The following is a 13,779-nucleotide window of genomic DNA, read 5'->3' on the forward strand; positions in this document are numbered from 1 at the left end:
TAATATCCTTAGAGGATATTTGGGATTGGCCTTAATTTGGGCTTTCATTTGAGACGGAAAACATTTTATAAACTTGTCGCTAGGCAGGTGCCATCACAAAAAGGACTCGTATTATGCCTACTGACTTTGTGGGCATGCGGAGCGATTTAAATCACAAAATGGTAAGGTGAGACGAGGCGCAAAAGTTTTTCTAATGTTTATTGACGAACTTTTTCATTTTTTACAACTTTTGCAAAAGTTTACGCAATACATTTCCAATCCCCCTTTTGCATTCTGCCTTTTCTTTTGTTGCCTAGGATCGTCCTCGGTCATTTTAAAGTTGAAATTATACCAGGGGAGAGTCTGAGGTCTGAGTGGTCTGGAATCCAACGATTGTCAGCACATTAGGCCTACGATCTTAGCGAAGAGGAGTGGAGGGAAGTCTTACTTTGAATTAAACTTTTATCGCATCCATTCCGAAGTTTTTTCCGCGTTTCCCCGGAAAAGTTTCATTGTTGGAGGATATTCTGATATTAATTCCCTTATTTAAATTCTCTGATGAGAATAAATGCGACTGCAACCACCCGACTGGGAATATGTGCTACTTACCTGCAAAGGATAGAAAATATATGAAAATTACTTTTAAGTTTATAGCCAGAGAAAACGATATTTACTGATAATAAAAAGCAAACTGCAATAAAAGCTTTCATTATTCTGCCGTAAGGAGTATAAGGCATAATCTGATTTTCTCCCATTTTTCAGTCAGCAACATTGTAAAGATATCAGCTCCCGTTGTAGTAGTAAGGGATTAAGCCTTCAAACTAAGCTATTGTATATTTTTAACAGTCGCATCATGTCGTGCATGCCTGCTCTTAACTTGCTTTTTTACAACGGCCTGTTGGGTTATATAATCCGGGAAATCAGTCAAATTATTAATGGTAAGTTCCTTCTATGCATCAACTCCTAATTACTGAATCTTTTTTAGTTTATACGGCCAGGAAAAGTGTCTGGGATCATATTCCCATTATCGGCAGGATCTTCGCTCCTATAACACCGCAAGCCCCAAATGCAGAGGAGTTCGGGGAAAACCTGTGGGACGTCAACATATATGTAAACATCTTGCTACTTCTCCCAGCACTCTTTCAGGTAAATGACTCTATATGTCGGTGACCACATAATGTACCCAATTCACAAGCAGATCCATCACTTCGCGGTGCTGGTGGCGGTAATTCTCATGTGGAACTTCTACGTTTACCAGTCCCTGAGTGCTATCCACCTGATGCTGATGTGGCACTTGTGGTGGAGCGACCTCTGCTGGGGATACTACGCTCCCCTGGTCTTTTTCGGATTGCTGATGAATATGCTGCACTTGAGTTTGATTATAGGAACTATGAAGTTTCAGATGAGAATGGAGGAAGATCCCAAGTCTATTTTTGAACAGCAGCCACATCCCGGAGAGGAAAATTCAGGAGCGATTGACAATAGCTCACAAAATTAAGCTCTAAAACTGAACGCCGGACCACAGGTTCAACCGCCCTTAACTGGGTCGCCATCAGTCAGGTGCTTAACCTTGCCACATCTACAAATACAGGTCGGTGGTTCAACTAATAAATATGCCAGAAAACACCAGACACACAGATACATAGCACGCACACACGAACACTCTGCCGCACACCAGGACATGTACAAATGAATCGCAGCTGAGGGCCGGCCGAGCATTGGGAAATAAAACCATTAAATATTTGCGGTTAAACGCACCAAAAACAAACCGCAAAAGTAAATCATATCCAAAACAGACATTGGACACGGCCAAGCATCCAAGGCAAGGAATTTCTCTTGCCTCACCCGACCGTCGTCCGGAACTCGTAGGCAAAAATATTAGATAAGAAATTAGGAAGGCATGGACTTGGACCCGGATTGGATAGGGATTGGGATTGCGGAGGCAGCAGACCAGAGCGCCATTACATTTGGGATGGGATGCAGGTCAGGAAACTGGTTGCCAACGGCCAGCCAAAAATTCCAAATAGTCTATGGCCGACAAGCATAAATCATTGAAACTTACATTCCACCATTTCACTGGATTTGAATATATGTATATGCCAAAGGTTTGGCCAATTCTTGGGGAAGAAAGTGTTTTTTGGTGGGCGAGCAAGATATTGCGTAAGATATCTACCCTGGGGTCGAAAATATGGATGCCTGGGTCTCCCCTTGAACTAGTTCCCCAGAGATTCTAGCAGATCAGGCCTACGAAACGGAACATCGTCGTCTTTACCCCATATCAATCTACACATGCTAAAAACCAGTTCCCTTCAGTTGATGGCAATTTTGGGGAAGTGGAACCGTAAATGTGGGTCAATTTAACGTAATCGCAAGAAATGTCAGCAAAATCGCGATATCTGGGCCAGTGGGACTTTTATTGTTTTAACAGGCTAAAGGTTATATTATAAAACGTAGAATTATTAACTTTAAAATATAGCAAACTTCAAAGAAATAGAGCGTCAGCCAAGTGAAAAGTTATGATCTGGTGGAAGACAGCCCAGGGTTTTTTGACACCTTGGCTTTTGTGGGCTGTCTAATTATTTCACAAGTTGGCAGTGCCGAGTCGTAAATTTCCAGTTTATCTTATTTTCAAACTGAAATTCGTCCCCGTCTAATTCATCAGTCCAATATGTCGATGATAAAGTTTCTGCGATCCTCCACCCACAACGCACTCCGGCCCAGCCTAGGATGGTACCGCCATGCTGCCTCAAGACCACGCTACGACTACGACCTGGTTGTGCTCGGTGGGGGATCGGCGGGATTGGCGTGCGCTAAGGAGGCGGCTGGCTGCGGAGCCCGCGTGCTCTGCTTCGACTACGTCAAGCCCACTCCAGTGGGTACCAAGTGGGGCATCGGCGGCACCTGCGTGAACGTGGGCTGCATCCCCAAGAAGCTGATGCACCAGGCCTCGCTGCTGGGCGAAGCTGTCCACGAGGCGGTGGCCTACGGCTGGAATGTAGACGACCAGAACCTACGGCCCGACTGGCGCAAGCTGGTGCGCTCCGTGCAGAACCACATCAAGTCCGTGAACTGGGTGACCCGCGTGGACCTGCGCGACAAGAAGGTGGAGTATGTAAACTCGATGTGCTCTTTTCGCGACAGCCACACCATCGAATACGTGGCAAAGCCGGGTGCCGAAAACCGCCAGGTGACCTCAGAGTACGTGGTGGTGGCCGTGGGCGGAAGGCCACGCTACCCGGACATTCCCGGAGCCGTTGAACTCGGCATCACCAGCGACGATATATTCAGCTACGAGCGAGAGCCGGGTCGCACCCTTGTGGTGGGCGCCGGATACGTGGGTCTGGAGTGCGCCTGCTTCCTCAAGGGACTTGGCTACGAGCCTACTGTCATGGTGCGCTCCATTGTGCTGCGCGGCTTTGATCGCCAGATGTCCGAGCTGCTGGCCGCCATGATGACTGAGCGAGGCATCCCATTCCTGGGCACCACAATCCCCAAGGCCGTGGAGAGGCAGGCGGACGGGCGGCTCCTGGTCCGGTACCACAACACAACCACCCAAAAGGACGGCCGCGACGTCTTCGACACTGTGCTGTGGGCCATCGGACGCAAAGGCCTAATTGAGGACCTCAACCTAGAGGCCGCTGGAGTGAAGACTCATGACGACAAGATCGTGGTGGACGGTGCAGAGGCCACCAGCGTGCCTCATATATTTGCTGTTGGGGACATCATATATGGTCGACCCGAGCTAACGCCGGTGGCCATCCTGTCGGGGCGCCTGCTTGCCAGGCGTCTTTTTGCCGGATCCACACAGTTGATGGACTATGCCGACGTGGCAACCACAGTTTTTACTCCGCTCGAATACAGCTGTGTCGGCATGTCGGAGGAAACGGCGATCGAACTGCGCGGAGCTGACAACATCGAGGTATTCCACGGCTACTACAAGCCCACCGAGTTTTTTATTCCCCAGAAGAGCGTGCGCCACTGCTACCTCAAGGCCGTAGCCGAGGTATCCGGGGACCAGAAGATCCTAGGCCTGCACTACATCGGTCCAGTCGCCGGCGAGGTCATCCAAGGCTTCGCCGCAGCCCTTAAGTCTGGCTTGACCGTTAAAACCCTGCTAAATACGGTGGGAATCCACCCCACCACCGCCGAAGAGTTTACCAGGCTGTCAATTACCAAGCGATCTGGTCGGGATCCTACTCCAGCCTCCTGCTGCAGTTAGTTCTGTGTCTGGTTGATAAGTGTCCTCTGGTGAGAAATAAAGCAGATTTCTCCCACATAAAGTGTGTTCAATTTTCAATAACAAATAACACCCAACGAAAAAGGTCTCACACCTCTAACCAAATAACTTATGCATCTTTAATCCGTATTTCAAAAATTGTGCCTTTCATGTTGATTCATTGTTGGTACAAAGAAAAAATCAAGAGAGAACGCAATGGTTGAGGCGGGGATACTATCTGATAAAAGATTTTTTGCAAATCGAGGAAAATTTACATAGCTAACATATTTTAAACAATATCAAATTATTTTTTTAATTGTAAACACGTAGCTCACGCTCTCACGCACAAAATTTTCAAAATGTTTTGCAATTTTTGTTCGTTATAGGATTTATTGATTTTTATTATTCATTGGCCAATTTCAAGTTTTGAAATTTCTACTTTGCCACCCCACTAACTGTCAGTCAAAAAACTTGACTATAGCGTTCTCTCTTGATTACATTTTAAAGTAATAATTACACACATCGGTACAGATTATTCTCAAAGCATAAAATTCATTAATTTGCTGTTTTTAGCCAAAGAATTACAAGCAATTCAATTTCAGAAGTCTCTAATTGTAAAATTATGCTATAAAGTACATGAAATGATTCTAGCTTCGGCAAACCAAAACTAATAAACCATGCGGTAAATACTTTAATTTCTTTTATACATCAAGCTTATTCTATAGGAAAAGTATACAGTGCTGAATACGCAACTACACATGTCCCAACCGAATCTGAATTGCATTTCTCTGACGAATTGCTCGTTGGGATGTGTGGCTCACGTTCCTTTGATTTGACACTTTTTTATAAATGGCAGAGCCGCACTTAGTAAGTCGGGGAAGCACTGAAGACCCACAGAACGAATGCCATTTTTGACATATGAAGTTTTAATTTATGAAGTTGGTGGTGAAAAACACTTTGTTCCCCTGGAGGTGACCTGCGTATCCGTTTCCGAGTCCGGTGGCGTGTCAGTGGCCCGGAATCTGGCAAGCGGCGCCAGAATTTGGGCCACAACGACCCACAACACACACACAATGGATGCTCGTGGCACGAGCAACAACAAACAACAAGGATAAAAAATGTTGATTAATGTTTACTTCCGATTTGCATAAATCTTACTTTAGCATTTTGGGCTTCTCCCACTTTCGCTCTCGTTCTCACAGCCTTTTTCTCTGTTATAAATTATTTTTTTATTGCAGCTGCCGTATAGTCCTCGGTGAAATTGTTTGCCCTGGCGTTATTTATTCGTTTGTTTGTGCCGGTCATCAGAGGAGGGCCTGTCCAGGTGGGCCGGGATCCAGGTCAAGGCGGTGCATCTGCCAGTGAGCTCCGCGCTCCCACAGTCTCAGCCGTAACTTTTCGATTAGCTTTGCCAACTCATTTAACAAATGGTCTGGCCGACAGTAAGAAATATAAGAAATTCAGTCCGGCCATCGGAAGGAGCTGGTAGTTTTCATTGCAACACCTTAGAATCATAAATTGTGACCTGAGCGCCCAGCTGCAGCTGCACGGGGTTGGAAAAGTTTTGCTCATCCCGAAGTTTGGCTGTAAGTTAAAGCACCCGCGGGTAATTTGATAAAGCGTAAAATTTTGCACTTAAACTATTTTCATCTTCAGCACTTCCACCTGCAATCCGGATCCTCGAGCCCGGAGTTGGCATTTGGCAATTGCATTGTTGCTCCTATTATTGTTCTCCGGTTTTCCGGTTTTCGGTCATTGGCAGCTTGACCTGGTGGTTACGGAGGGTAAAGAGGAGAAAGTCTTGAATTACAATACGGGGAAAGTGCGGAAAAGTTTCTCTGATTGCGTGTCCAAGTGGTCGGACCACCGCTCCTTTTCTGGTTCCTTCTCCATATTGAGTGCTCTTGAGTGCGAACGGCACATTAATTGTTTTGGCTCTGCCATTGAGACGGTGGCAAGCTTATCAAAAGAGAATCGGTAGGAATTATGTGTGTGTGGGTGGCGGATGGAGAGGAGGAGGCACAATCCCCAGCCCAGGGCGACACCTCACCTCGATCACGCAGTCCGCACAACTTGCTTGCGAAATTGTGCAATCGGTGCTGAAACAAAGCCCGCTGCCGTCGCCTCAATAGACTAAAGTAAATTAAAAATCTCATTTAAATTAATCCTCGTCAAGGGTCCTCGTCCGCCACTCCAGCTTCCTGCTGATGGAAAGACGAACGGTTGGCGTTCTCATCAACGCATTACTAACAATTCCACTTTGGACGCGCAACCACAGCAGCTTGTGGTTACTTGGTCGGCGTGGCAGCTCTAGCCGCACAGTGTGTACTCTCGATCGGAGGAGGGGAGAAGGCTAGGACTTGTTTAGCAATTCGGAATTTTTAAATCCTATTAAATTTTGCAATCACAGTTTGATTTGTTTGCCTAGTTGAGACTCGGGTGGGGCACGCACAGGTGAGGGGATCGGAGTAACCGGAGCTGTGCACGTTCCACGGCAAGACCAAGTCAAAGGGCTTTCAATGATTCAATAGTTTAATTTCGAATTTCCATGCAAATAAACAAATATCCATTAGGATGCAGACCGAGGCGGAGTCCAATGGTAAGCAGGATGACTTCCTATTTAGTTTAGTTATTAAATGTATCCATTTCCATTTACCAAATTACGCCGCAATTGTTGCTCGGACGTATATCTGTATATCTGTTTGTCAGTCAGTCCTACACATGTTTGCCGATTCCCATTGTTTTGCTTTGCTTGAGCTCCTCCGCATCTGAAAGGATCCAACTTTATCTGCATATGCATAGCCATCCGCATCTGCGTCTCCATCTGCCTTTATATCCGGATCTGCATCTTCGCTGTGTGCTGAATGTGTAATTACGTAAAAGTTGATAATGTGTTGATTATTTGAGGTATTTAATTTATTTATGTAATTTTCGAGTTCCTTCTGCGCTCTCGTTTCCTGTGCTTAATTGCAATTATTTAATTACATTTGCAGCTTTAAGTTCGGCATGTGTCTATTGTGTTTTGCGGTCAGTTTTCATCCTCAAACTCGCAATCGAGGAAAAATACAAACATATTTCTTTTTCTCTTGATTGCATTACAAAGAACACTTTACACTTTACGATAATTGTATATTAAGTCTTCACCCAATTACTGCAGTAACTTAAATTAAAATTGATCATCGATTGCGACGGAAATTAATTGATTACTTTTAGCCGTTTAGCGCTGGCTTCCTTTCTTCATCCTTTCATCCCGTATTCAGCTCAGTTCAGGATGCACTGAAACCACAATCGCTACCAGCTACCAGAGCTTTCTTAAAACAAGCATCTTTTCAACAACTTCGATTGCGATTTCGCGTGCTTAAGTATGTGTGCCGTAATTTAATTTCATAAAAGCAATTGTACATCTGACCCCTCCGCACGTCCCTCGCCACACAGCTCTCGGCAAACTTTGCTCGCATTCGCATTCACAGAATGACAAAATCATGTGACCAGGGGGAATGTGGCAAGGACTCAACTAAAGGCGGCAGTTTGTGATAGAGGTGGTCGCGTGAATGTCGACGGGCATCTGATGAAAAATTACTTACTTCCTACTCAAAATCACTACCGTTTAAAAATAATCGACAGGCGTCTAAAACAACGCACTCTTAAGCCAGATACGATTAGATACTTGCCTTTTTCCTTAACATCACCTCCATGTACAACTGGTCTTCCGTCTCTCAACAATGTTTTCAGTTTTCAGTTTTCGGAGTAAAAATCTCTTTGTAAAGTAAATTAAAAGTACATTGAGTGGAATCTCGGAAAAACTCGAAATCAATCCTGATATTTAACTAAGTGGAGTATTTGCGGGGTACCATTTCCATTTAAAATGCAGAGTCCAGCTCCAAGATTACGAAAAAAAAGCGGGAGTTCACATTAAGCACCCTTCAATCGGCTTTTTGAATTGGTTTACATTTATCGTGCACGGGATATACATTGAATGTATACTTAATATTTCTATTAATAAAAAACAAACAAACAAGCAAACATTTCCTTTTTAGAAGAGCACTTTTAATCATCTGATAATACATATATACACAGCATCAACCGATTTGATTCCGCAGATAGAACTAGATAACCTATTCCTCAATTATCTGGGTATGAAGCTTACATAGTTTGGACACTCCCTCTGTGCAGTTCCTGCTACACGATCGCATCTCTTTGGCGGTCGCGCGTATTTGTTTTGTTGTTTAAAGCCAACAAGGGCCGCCGCTGCCGCCAACAGACGCCAACAGAGGAAAAACAGGAACTGTGATGAGAGGGGATGGGGCCAGATCCTGCAGAAGGGAGACAGGAGACAGATGGGGAAGTATTTTCATTGTCTTGTTTGCCAACGTCGGGAGTCGCATATTTGACATTGGACTCGTGTGCGCTCTGATAGCGTGCCAGCCAAAACATCACAAATGGTTGGCAACTCTGGCAAACCGTCCGGCAAACACACACAGACACATAATTGCGAGTGTTTTGTTGTGTGCGTGTGTGAGTGCGTTGATTTGCTTTCGTTACTCTGCGGCTTTTGTGAGAGCCAGCGCGGCGGCGTATGCACATACAACGTGTGGTAAATAAATGGAAACATTCGCACAGAAGGAGAAACCTATCGTTTATGCACAAACGGTGCCAACTTTGCTTGCACCAACTGCAGCAAAAGCGCGGCGTTCGACTGCCCTTTCGCTCGGTTCTCCAGCGAAAAAAGGGCAGAGATATCCCTATCCTTCACCACCGGCGCAGGATATAGTCCTGCACACATGGGCCTGCCACAATGCGACTTCACTCGCATAGAAAGGCAGAGGCAGAAGCAGAGACAGCAGGAGTGCGCGTTTTAAGGAGGAGCAGGAGAAGCTGGAAAAGCAGGAAAAGCAGGAAAAGCCACCGCGAACGAATGAAAAAATTGAGATGAACGGGAGAATGAAAATGGAAAGCCGCCTTTGAAGTTTTCTGATACTCCAGCACTTTCAGTAGTTTTTGTTGCGCTTTCTCTTTGGCTTTCGGGCTTTGTTTTGTCGCCGGCCAGACGGAGCAGCAAATGAGCAGTTGCATTTCGAAGGGACCGCCTGAGGGCCTCGGACGAAATATGGATACGGCCATCAGTGCCGCAATTTGATTTTCACTCGCAGAAATCCAGTCGTTTATTCATAATTCAAGCACCAGCAGATGTGTGCTCGTATAAAACGGTGGGCGATTCTATATTGCTGTTATGCGGCACACGTCAGTGATCCTTGCCTACAAATTATATTTTATGTCTTATGCTCAATGACATTTTCTTAAAGACAGTATGCTGTAAATAAAACAGCTTCTACATCTTTTTTAAAGTTGTAAGGATAGTTGGGAAAATAATTTCGTTAACGTCAATTGCTTATTACACAAATTCATTTTTAACACTCGTTATTACCCTACACAGCATTTGCATTCTCGATCCAGATCACTGGCTTAGTCGTCAGTTAGCCATGTCCGTCCGTTTGTCCGTATGAGCATCGAGGTTTTCACGAATCGCAAGCTTGTTCCATATCGTTGCCTTATGAAAGCTTAAGCTATGATGTTAGAGGCTGCCTGCTGTCTTATTTTATCAATATTCAATCTGACTATTAGACCCCCATTAAAAGTTGGACTGACCCCAAGTAACAAGGATCGGAAGTAAATTTATACGGTACTAAATCGCAGTTAGATAATTAAATTGCTCGATTGACTACCAAACCTTATTTGCATTCAGTTATAATAAATAAATATAATATAATAAATATAAATATAATAAGGCTAAGTAAGATATTTTTTATCGGTGCAATATTGGTGCAATGTGTACTCTCCAGAAATAATCTAATTGCAGCATTTGATTTTTTACTTTTCCTTTGTCCGTTGAATGTTTTACGCGTGTGCTGCTGGTTGCAGTTTTCCAAGCGAAAAATTTGTCATTGTTGCCATTGCGTTTATTAATTAATTTGGCCGACTGTCTGGCTGTGTGTGCGGGTAATAAAATATTTGCACATGACTGAAATTGAATAGTTTCTTGCTGTTTTGGCTGAATTTCTGCATAATTTGCAATTGCCATGGCATCGTTTACTGAATTATACATGGAGAGGTCGATGTTTTTTAGGCCGGCTGAGCACTGCACTAAAGGGATGTGCATAATTTAATCAGAGCTGCACGTCAACAGGGTTTCCTGCATCGCAGGACACTAATTGAAAGTCCTGATCTTCCATCAGGCCTGTCTGCCAATCGAAAGTCAACAACCCATTAAGTCACATTGCTGCCAACTGTGGACAATGATCGCTGTTGTCATGTCATCAAAACTTGCACCGCACACATGCCAAAAATCTTCATTCGTTCTCTCAGATTTTTTTGCGAACGGAATGGAAGGGACCGCAAAGCAGAATAAAACTAGTATCCTTGGAGTCTAGAAGTTTTCCCCGGTCCGTTTCCCGTTTGCTCCCAGCCCCATTTTCCCTTCCTTTCCTCCAACCGTGCGAATGGCAAACAAGCCTTTTGTTACACGAGAAGCCCCAGACACATGGTAAACATGTCAAATTGACGGCCTGCGAAGTGAAAGCGACGTCAGCCAGCCCCCGATGTCAAAGGATCCGGTGGCTGTCCGTCGCAGGACCCGCCTCCTGCCGGTCTGCTTTCCATTTTTTAACCCATTTTTTCCACTGCCACCGCTCGAACGCTCGAGTCGAGTGTCCCCTTTGTCTTTGGGTGTGAATTATTAAAAGCCACAGAGCACAACGTCTAAATTAGCAGGACGGCGCTGCTGCTCTCAGCTGTTTCACTTTCAGCGAACGCAATCATCGCCATCCACCCCGGCGTAATTATCGTCGTCAGAGCCGTGATTATCATGGTCATAGGCTGCTGGGATCCGCATTCTGGCATCCCCATGTCCTTTCGCCTGTCACTCATTCGCATAAACAGTTAATTATGCATAATATGCATTTTGCTGTCATGTTGTGCAATTTTCGCTCCCCACTGGGGTTCTCCCTGCACTTTTATTACTCGCCAGCTCCATCGTCTTTGTTGTTGCAGTCGCCCAGCGCGGTAATGTTTTTAAATGCGCTCATTTGTGTTGCTGTTGCTATTGCTGCGGGTGTTGCTGCTGCTCCTGATGCTGTTGCTGTTGCTGTTTCTGCTGCTGATGCAGTATCTGTGTGCGCCTGCTTATCTATGGCCGCGTTTGTGTGCTTTGGGTGCGATAGCTAATTGGCAGCCGGTAATTTAATGTGCGACCGAGCAGCAAGAGGAGCAGCACGATTATAGTTAAAGGAGTTGCCGGCTTAATTGGAAGTGAGCAGCGCACAAAAGAGCAGCGCACATGTGATTAGCAAGAGCGATAATCGAACTGGGAGCAATCACGGATCCAGGGATCCCTCTGACAAGCATTTCATACACCAACGCGCCGAAAATTTCCGGCGAAAAATTCAATTTGTACTGCGATTTGCAAAAGAGGAGAGCGGATACAGACGCTCGTGTTAGCATAAAATTCACTTTGCCATTTCCGATGGTTGACAACTTTTTGCGTGGGCTGCGCTTAACTTGCACCGCAAAACTGCTGCTGACAATTATTACATCCGCAGGACATTCGCCTGCGAAAGGACAGCGGAGAGGGAGAAAAGCGGGTGATACGCTCACACATGCAAATGCACACAGCGAAGTGGAGGAACGAAACGAAATAGCAAGGACGGGAAGGAGCGGAAGAAGGTCCTGTGACACGATAGGACACTACCCCGAAAAGCGGCATTGAATTGGGATGAGCACATTAAATGGGATAAGGAAGAGCATAAAAAATGGCGACGATTGAATTTAAATGCCCGACCACTTGAGCCAGGACTCGGCGTCGTACAGACTGTCCACATACGGGTGAAGTCAATTTCCCATCCTGCCAATGCCCATTTGAGTAAGTCACGAGCTGCGACAGCCGGCGCCCCGATTTCTGAAGCTCAGGTCCGGCTATTTCGGTTGCCTGGTAATACTAATACGTGAAAGTAGGTTGTTAATATGCATGGCTGTATATGCTGTCCTTTGGGAGGGAATAGGGAGATGGTGGCTCTCCTCAGAAGACCCATTCCTCAAGGCGCCATACTGCCTTCTGGTTCTGTTTCGAGAAGAACCTCACAAATAAAGCAGCCCCAATTAGAACTATGTCAAAGCAAACGTGTGCTCGCACTTCTACTTTCTACGCGCTGGGGCCAATCAAGAACCGCACCGAAACAAGGTCCTCCTCCTGCTGCTCTTTTGGGGCCTTTCATTTAGTGTCGGAAAGTTTTGCCTTTTGGTCATTTCTCGTTCAGCTCGTTCAGTTCCTTTCTGTTTTAGTATTTCAGTATTTCGGTGCTTTCCTTTTTCCATTTGCATACATCGAGGGAAGTTTGAGCTGCCTGAAAGCCAATGAAAGCCAAAGGAGTGATGCTTGAATAGATCGCACATGGAACTCAGCTCAACCTTGGCCGGACAAAGCCGGGCGTGTAAGCTAGTGTGGGTGGCTATTGTATGAATGACTGAAGAGACATTGAATTAAATTTATTTGAAAACGCCAAGCCAAGTCTCCGAAAACTAAAGTTTGGTCTTCCCTTTGTTTGCCCCCGCCTGATTTTCCCTTTGGCCGGCAGCAAAAGTTGGACCATTACTTCGACTTTTAGCTGGGATCCACCCACATGTTGAGATGGTGCGTGCCTGCTTATTGCGGATGCAGTTTCGGCTTCTACTGTTGCATATTTGTGTTTTTGTTGTTGGTTGCCTTGCTGTCGCCCAGACAAAAATTAACTTTGACAATTTTAATTAAATTTTTTCGACATTTTCCTTTGTAGCTACAAATTTGAGAAATGTAAGGTGGCCATGGCTAGCAGAAAACACCATTTTGCGGCAGCATAACTTGTTCCCAGAAGGTGGTTCGGCCACTTTAAGAATACTTTCAGACACACATTGAGCGTCCGCTTCTGCTTCGTGACCCAGACTCGATCGAAATGCTGTCCGTCCGCTTCGGAAATCTAATTAACTCGTTCTCAGAGATCATTTGAAGTCGCATGAAGGCTGGAAAAAGAAAATTCCCACTCTCAGCTCCATAATCAGCTCCAAGCTGAAGGGCTCGCGCAAGTCCCCCGCAAGTCTCCCCATATCTAATTTCATTACTTTGCCCAAGAATGAAGCCAATGCGGCTAGCCATCAGGCAAATGGGAAGGAACTGAAGAAGAGGCTGTGGAAGGGTCTCAGTAATAGAGAAATAAAAAATACGTTGCATAATTTTGAGCTTTGTTCCGACTTAGTACCTTTTCGCACATACACACACACGCACACTTCGACTTGAAGGCAGATCCTGGAGATCCTTTTGCGTCAACTTAACAGCATAGAAATATCCAAGGCAACAATAAGAACAATAGTTCTCCTGGGAGCATTGAGTCCCAGCGTCCTGGTAAAAGGGCAAATGGAACTCACCCAGACACACTAGCCCACACAGATACACGCATGTAAATCCTTTTGCCTGCCAGCTGCGCTTCTTCTCCTGGCTTTTTATTTATTTCTCCCTTTTTTTTGTTTCTTAACATTTTTATTTTATTTCAACGACGCCT

General features: G+C 45.3%; 2 protein-coding genes and 1 long non-coding RNA gene across 3 annotated transcripts; all 3 read left to right on the plus strand.

Annotated features, from left to right (window-relative positions):
• The first annotated feature begins 757 nt into the window (after positions 1-757).
• LOC120449595 lies at positions 758-2,105 on the plus strand. The gene is made up of 3 exons (XM_039632160.1): positions 758-917; positions 965-1,125; positions 1,178-2,105. Exons 1-3 carry the CDS (start codon positions 833-835, stop codon positions 1,475-1,477), a joined length of 546 nt encoding a protein of 181 aa, XP_039488094.1. The 5' UTR covers positions 758-832; the 3' UTR covers positions 1,478-2,105.
• A 423-nt stretch (positions 2,106-2,528) lies between these two features.
• Positions 2,529-4,255, plus strand: LOC120449594 (thioredoxin reductase 2, mitochondrial). Its single transcript, XM_039632159.2, has one exon. It carries the CDS (start codon positions 2,648-2,650, stop codon positions 4,196-4,198), a length of 1,551 nt encoding a protein of 516 aa, XP_039488093.1. The 5' UTR covers positions 2,529-2,647; the 3' UTR covers positions 4,199-4,255.
• A 502-nt stretch (positions 4,256-4,757) lies between these two features.
• LOC120449003 lies at positions 4,758-6,539 on the plus strand. Its single transcript, XR_005616171.2, has 3 exons — positions 4,758-4,877; positions 5,434-5,781; positions 5,852-6,539. It is a non-coding gene; the product is annotated as an uncharacterized LOC120449003 (long non-coding RNA).
• Positions 6,540-13,779: the final 7,240 nt, after the last annotated feature.

The sequence above is a fragment of the Drosophila santomea genome, chromosome 3L (assembly GCF_016746245.2).
Source record: "Drosophila santomea strain STO CAGO 1482 chromosome 3L, Prin_Dsan_1.1, whole genome shotgun sequence".
In the NCBI taxonomy this organism is placed as follows: Eukaryota; Metazoa; Arthropoda; class Insecta; order Diptera; family Drosophilidae; genus Drosophila; species Drosophila santomea.

Bases quoted from the DNA above. Each gene is read 5' to 3' on its own strand.
- LOC120449594 (XM_039632159.2), top strand. From the start codon at position 2,648: ATGTCGATGATAAAGTTTCTGCGATCCTCCACCCACAACGCACTCCGG.
- LOC120449595 (XM_039632160.1), top strand. From the start codon at position 833: ATGTCGTGCATGCCTGCTCTTAACTTGCTTTTTTACAACGGCCTGTTG. The intron at 918-964 runs GTAAGTTCCTTC...AATCTTTTTTAG, and splicing joins AATCAGTCAAATTATTAATG to TTTATACGGCCAGGAAAAGT. The intron at 1,126-1,177 runs GTAAATGACTCT...ATTCACAAGCAG, and splicing joins TTCTCCCAGCACTCTTTCAG to ATCCATCACTTCGCGGTGCT.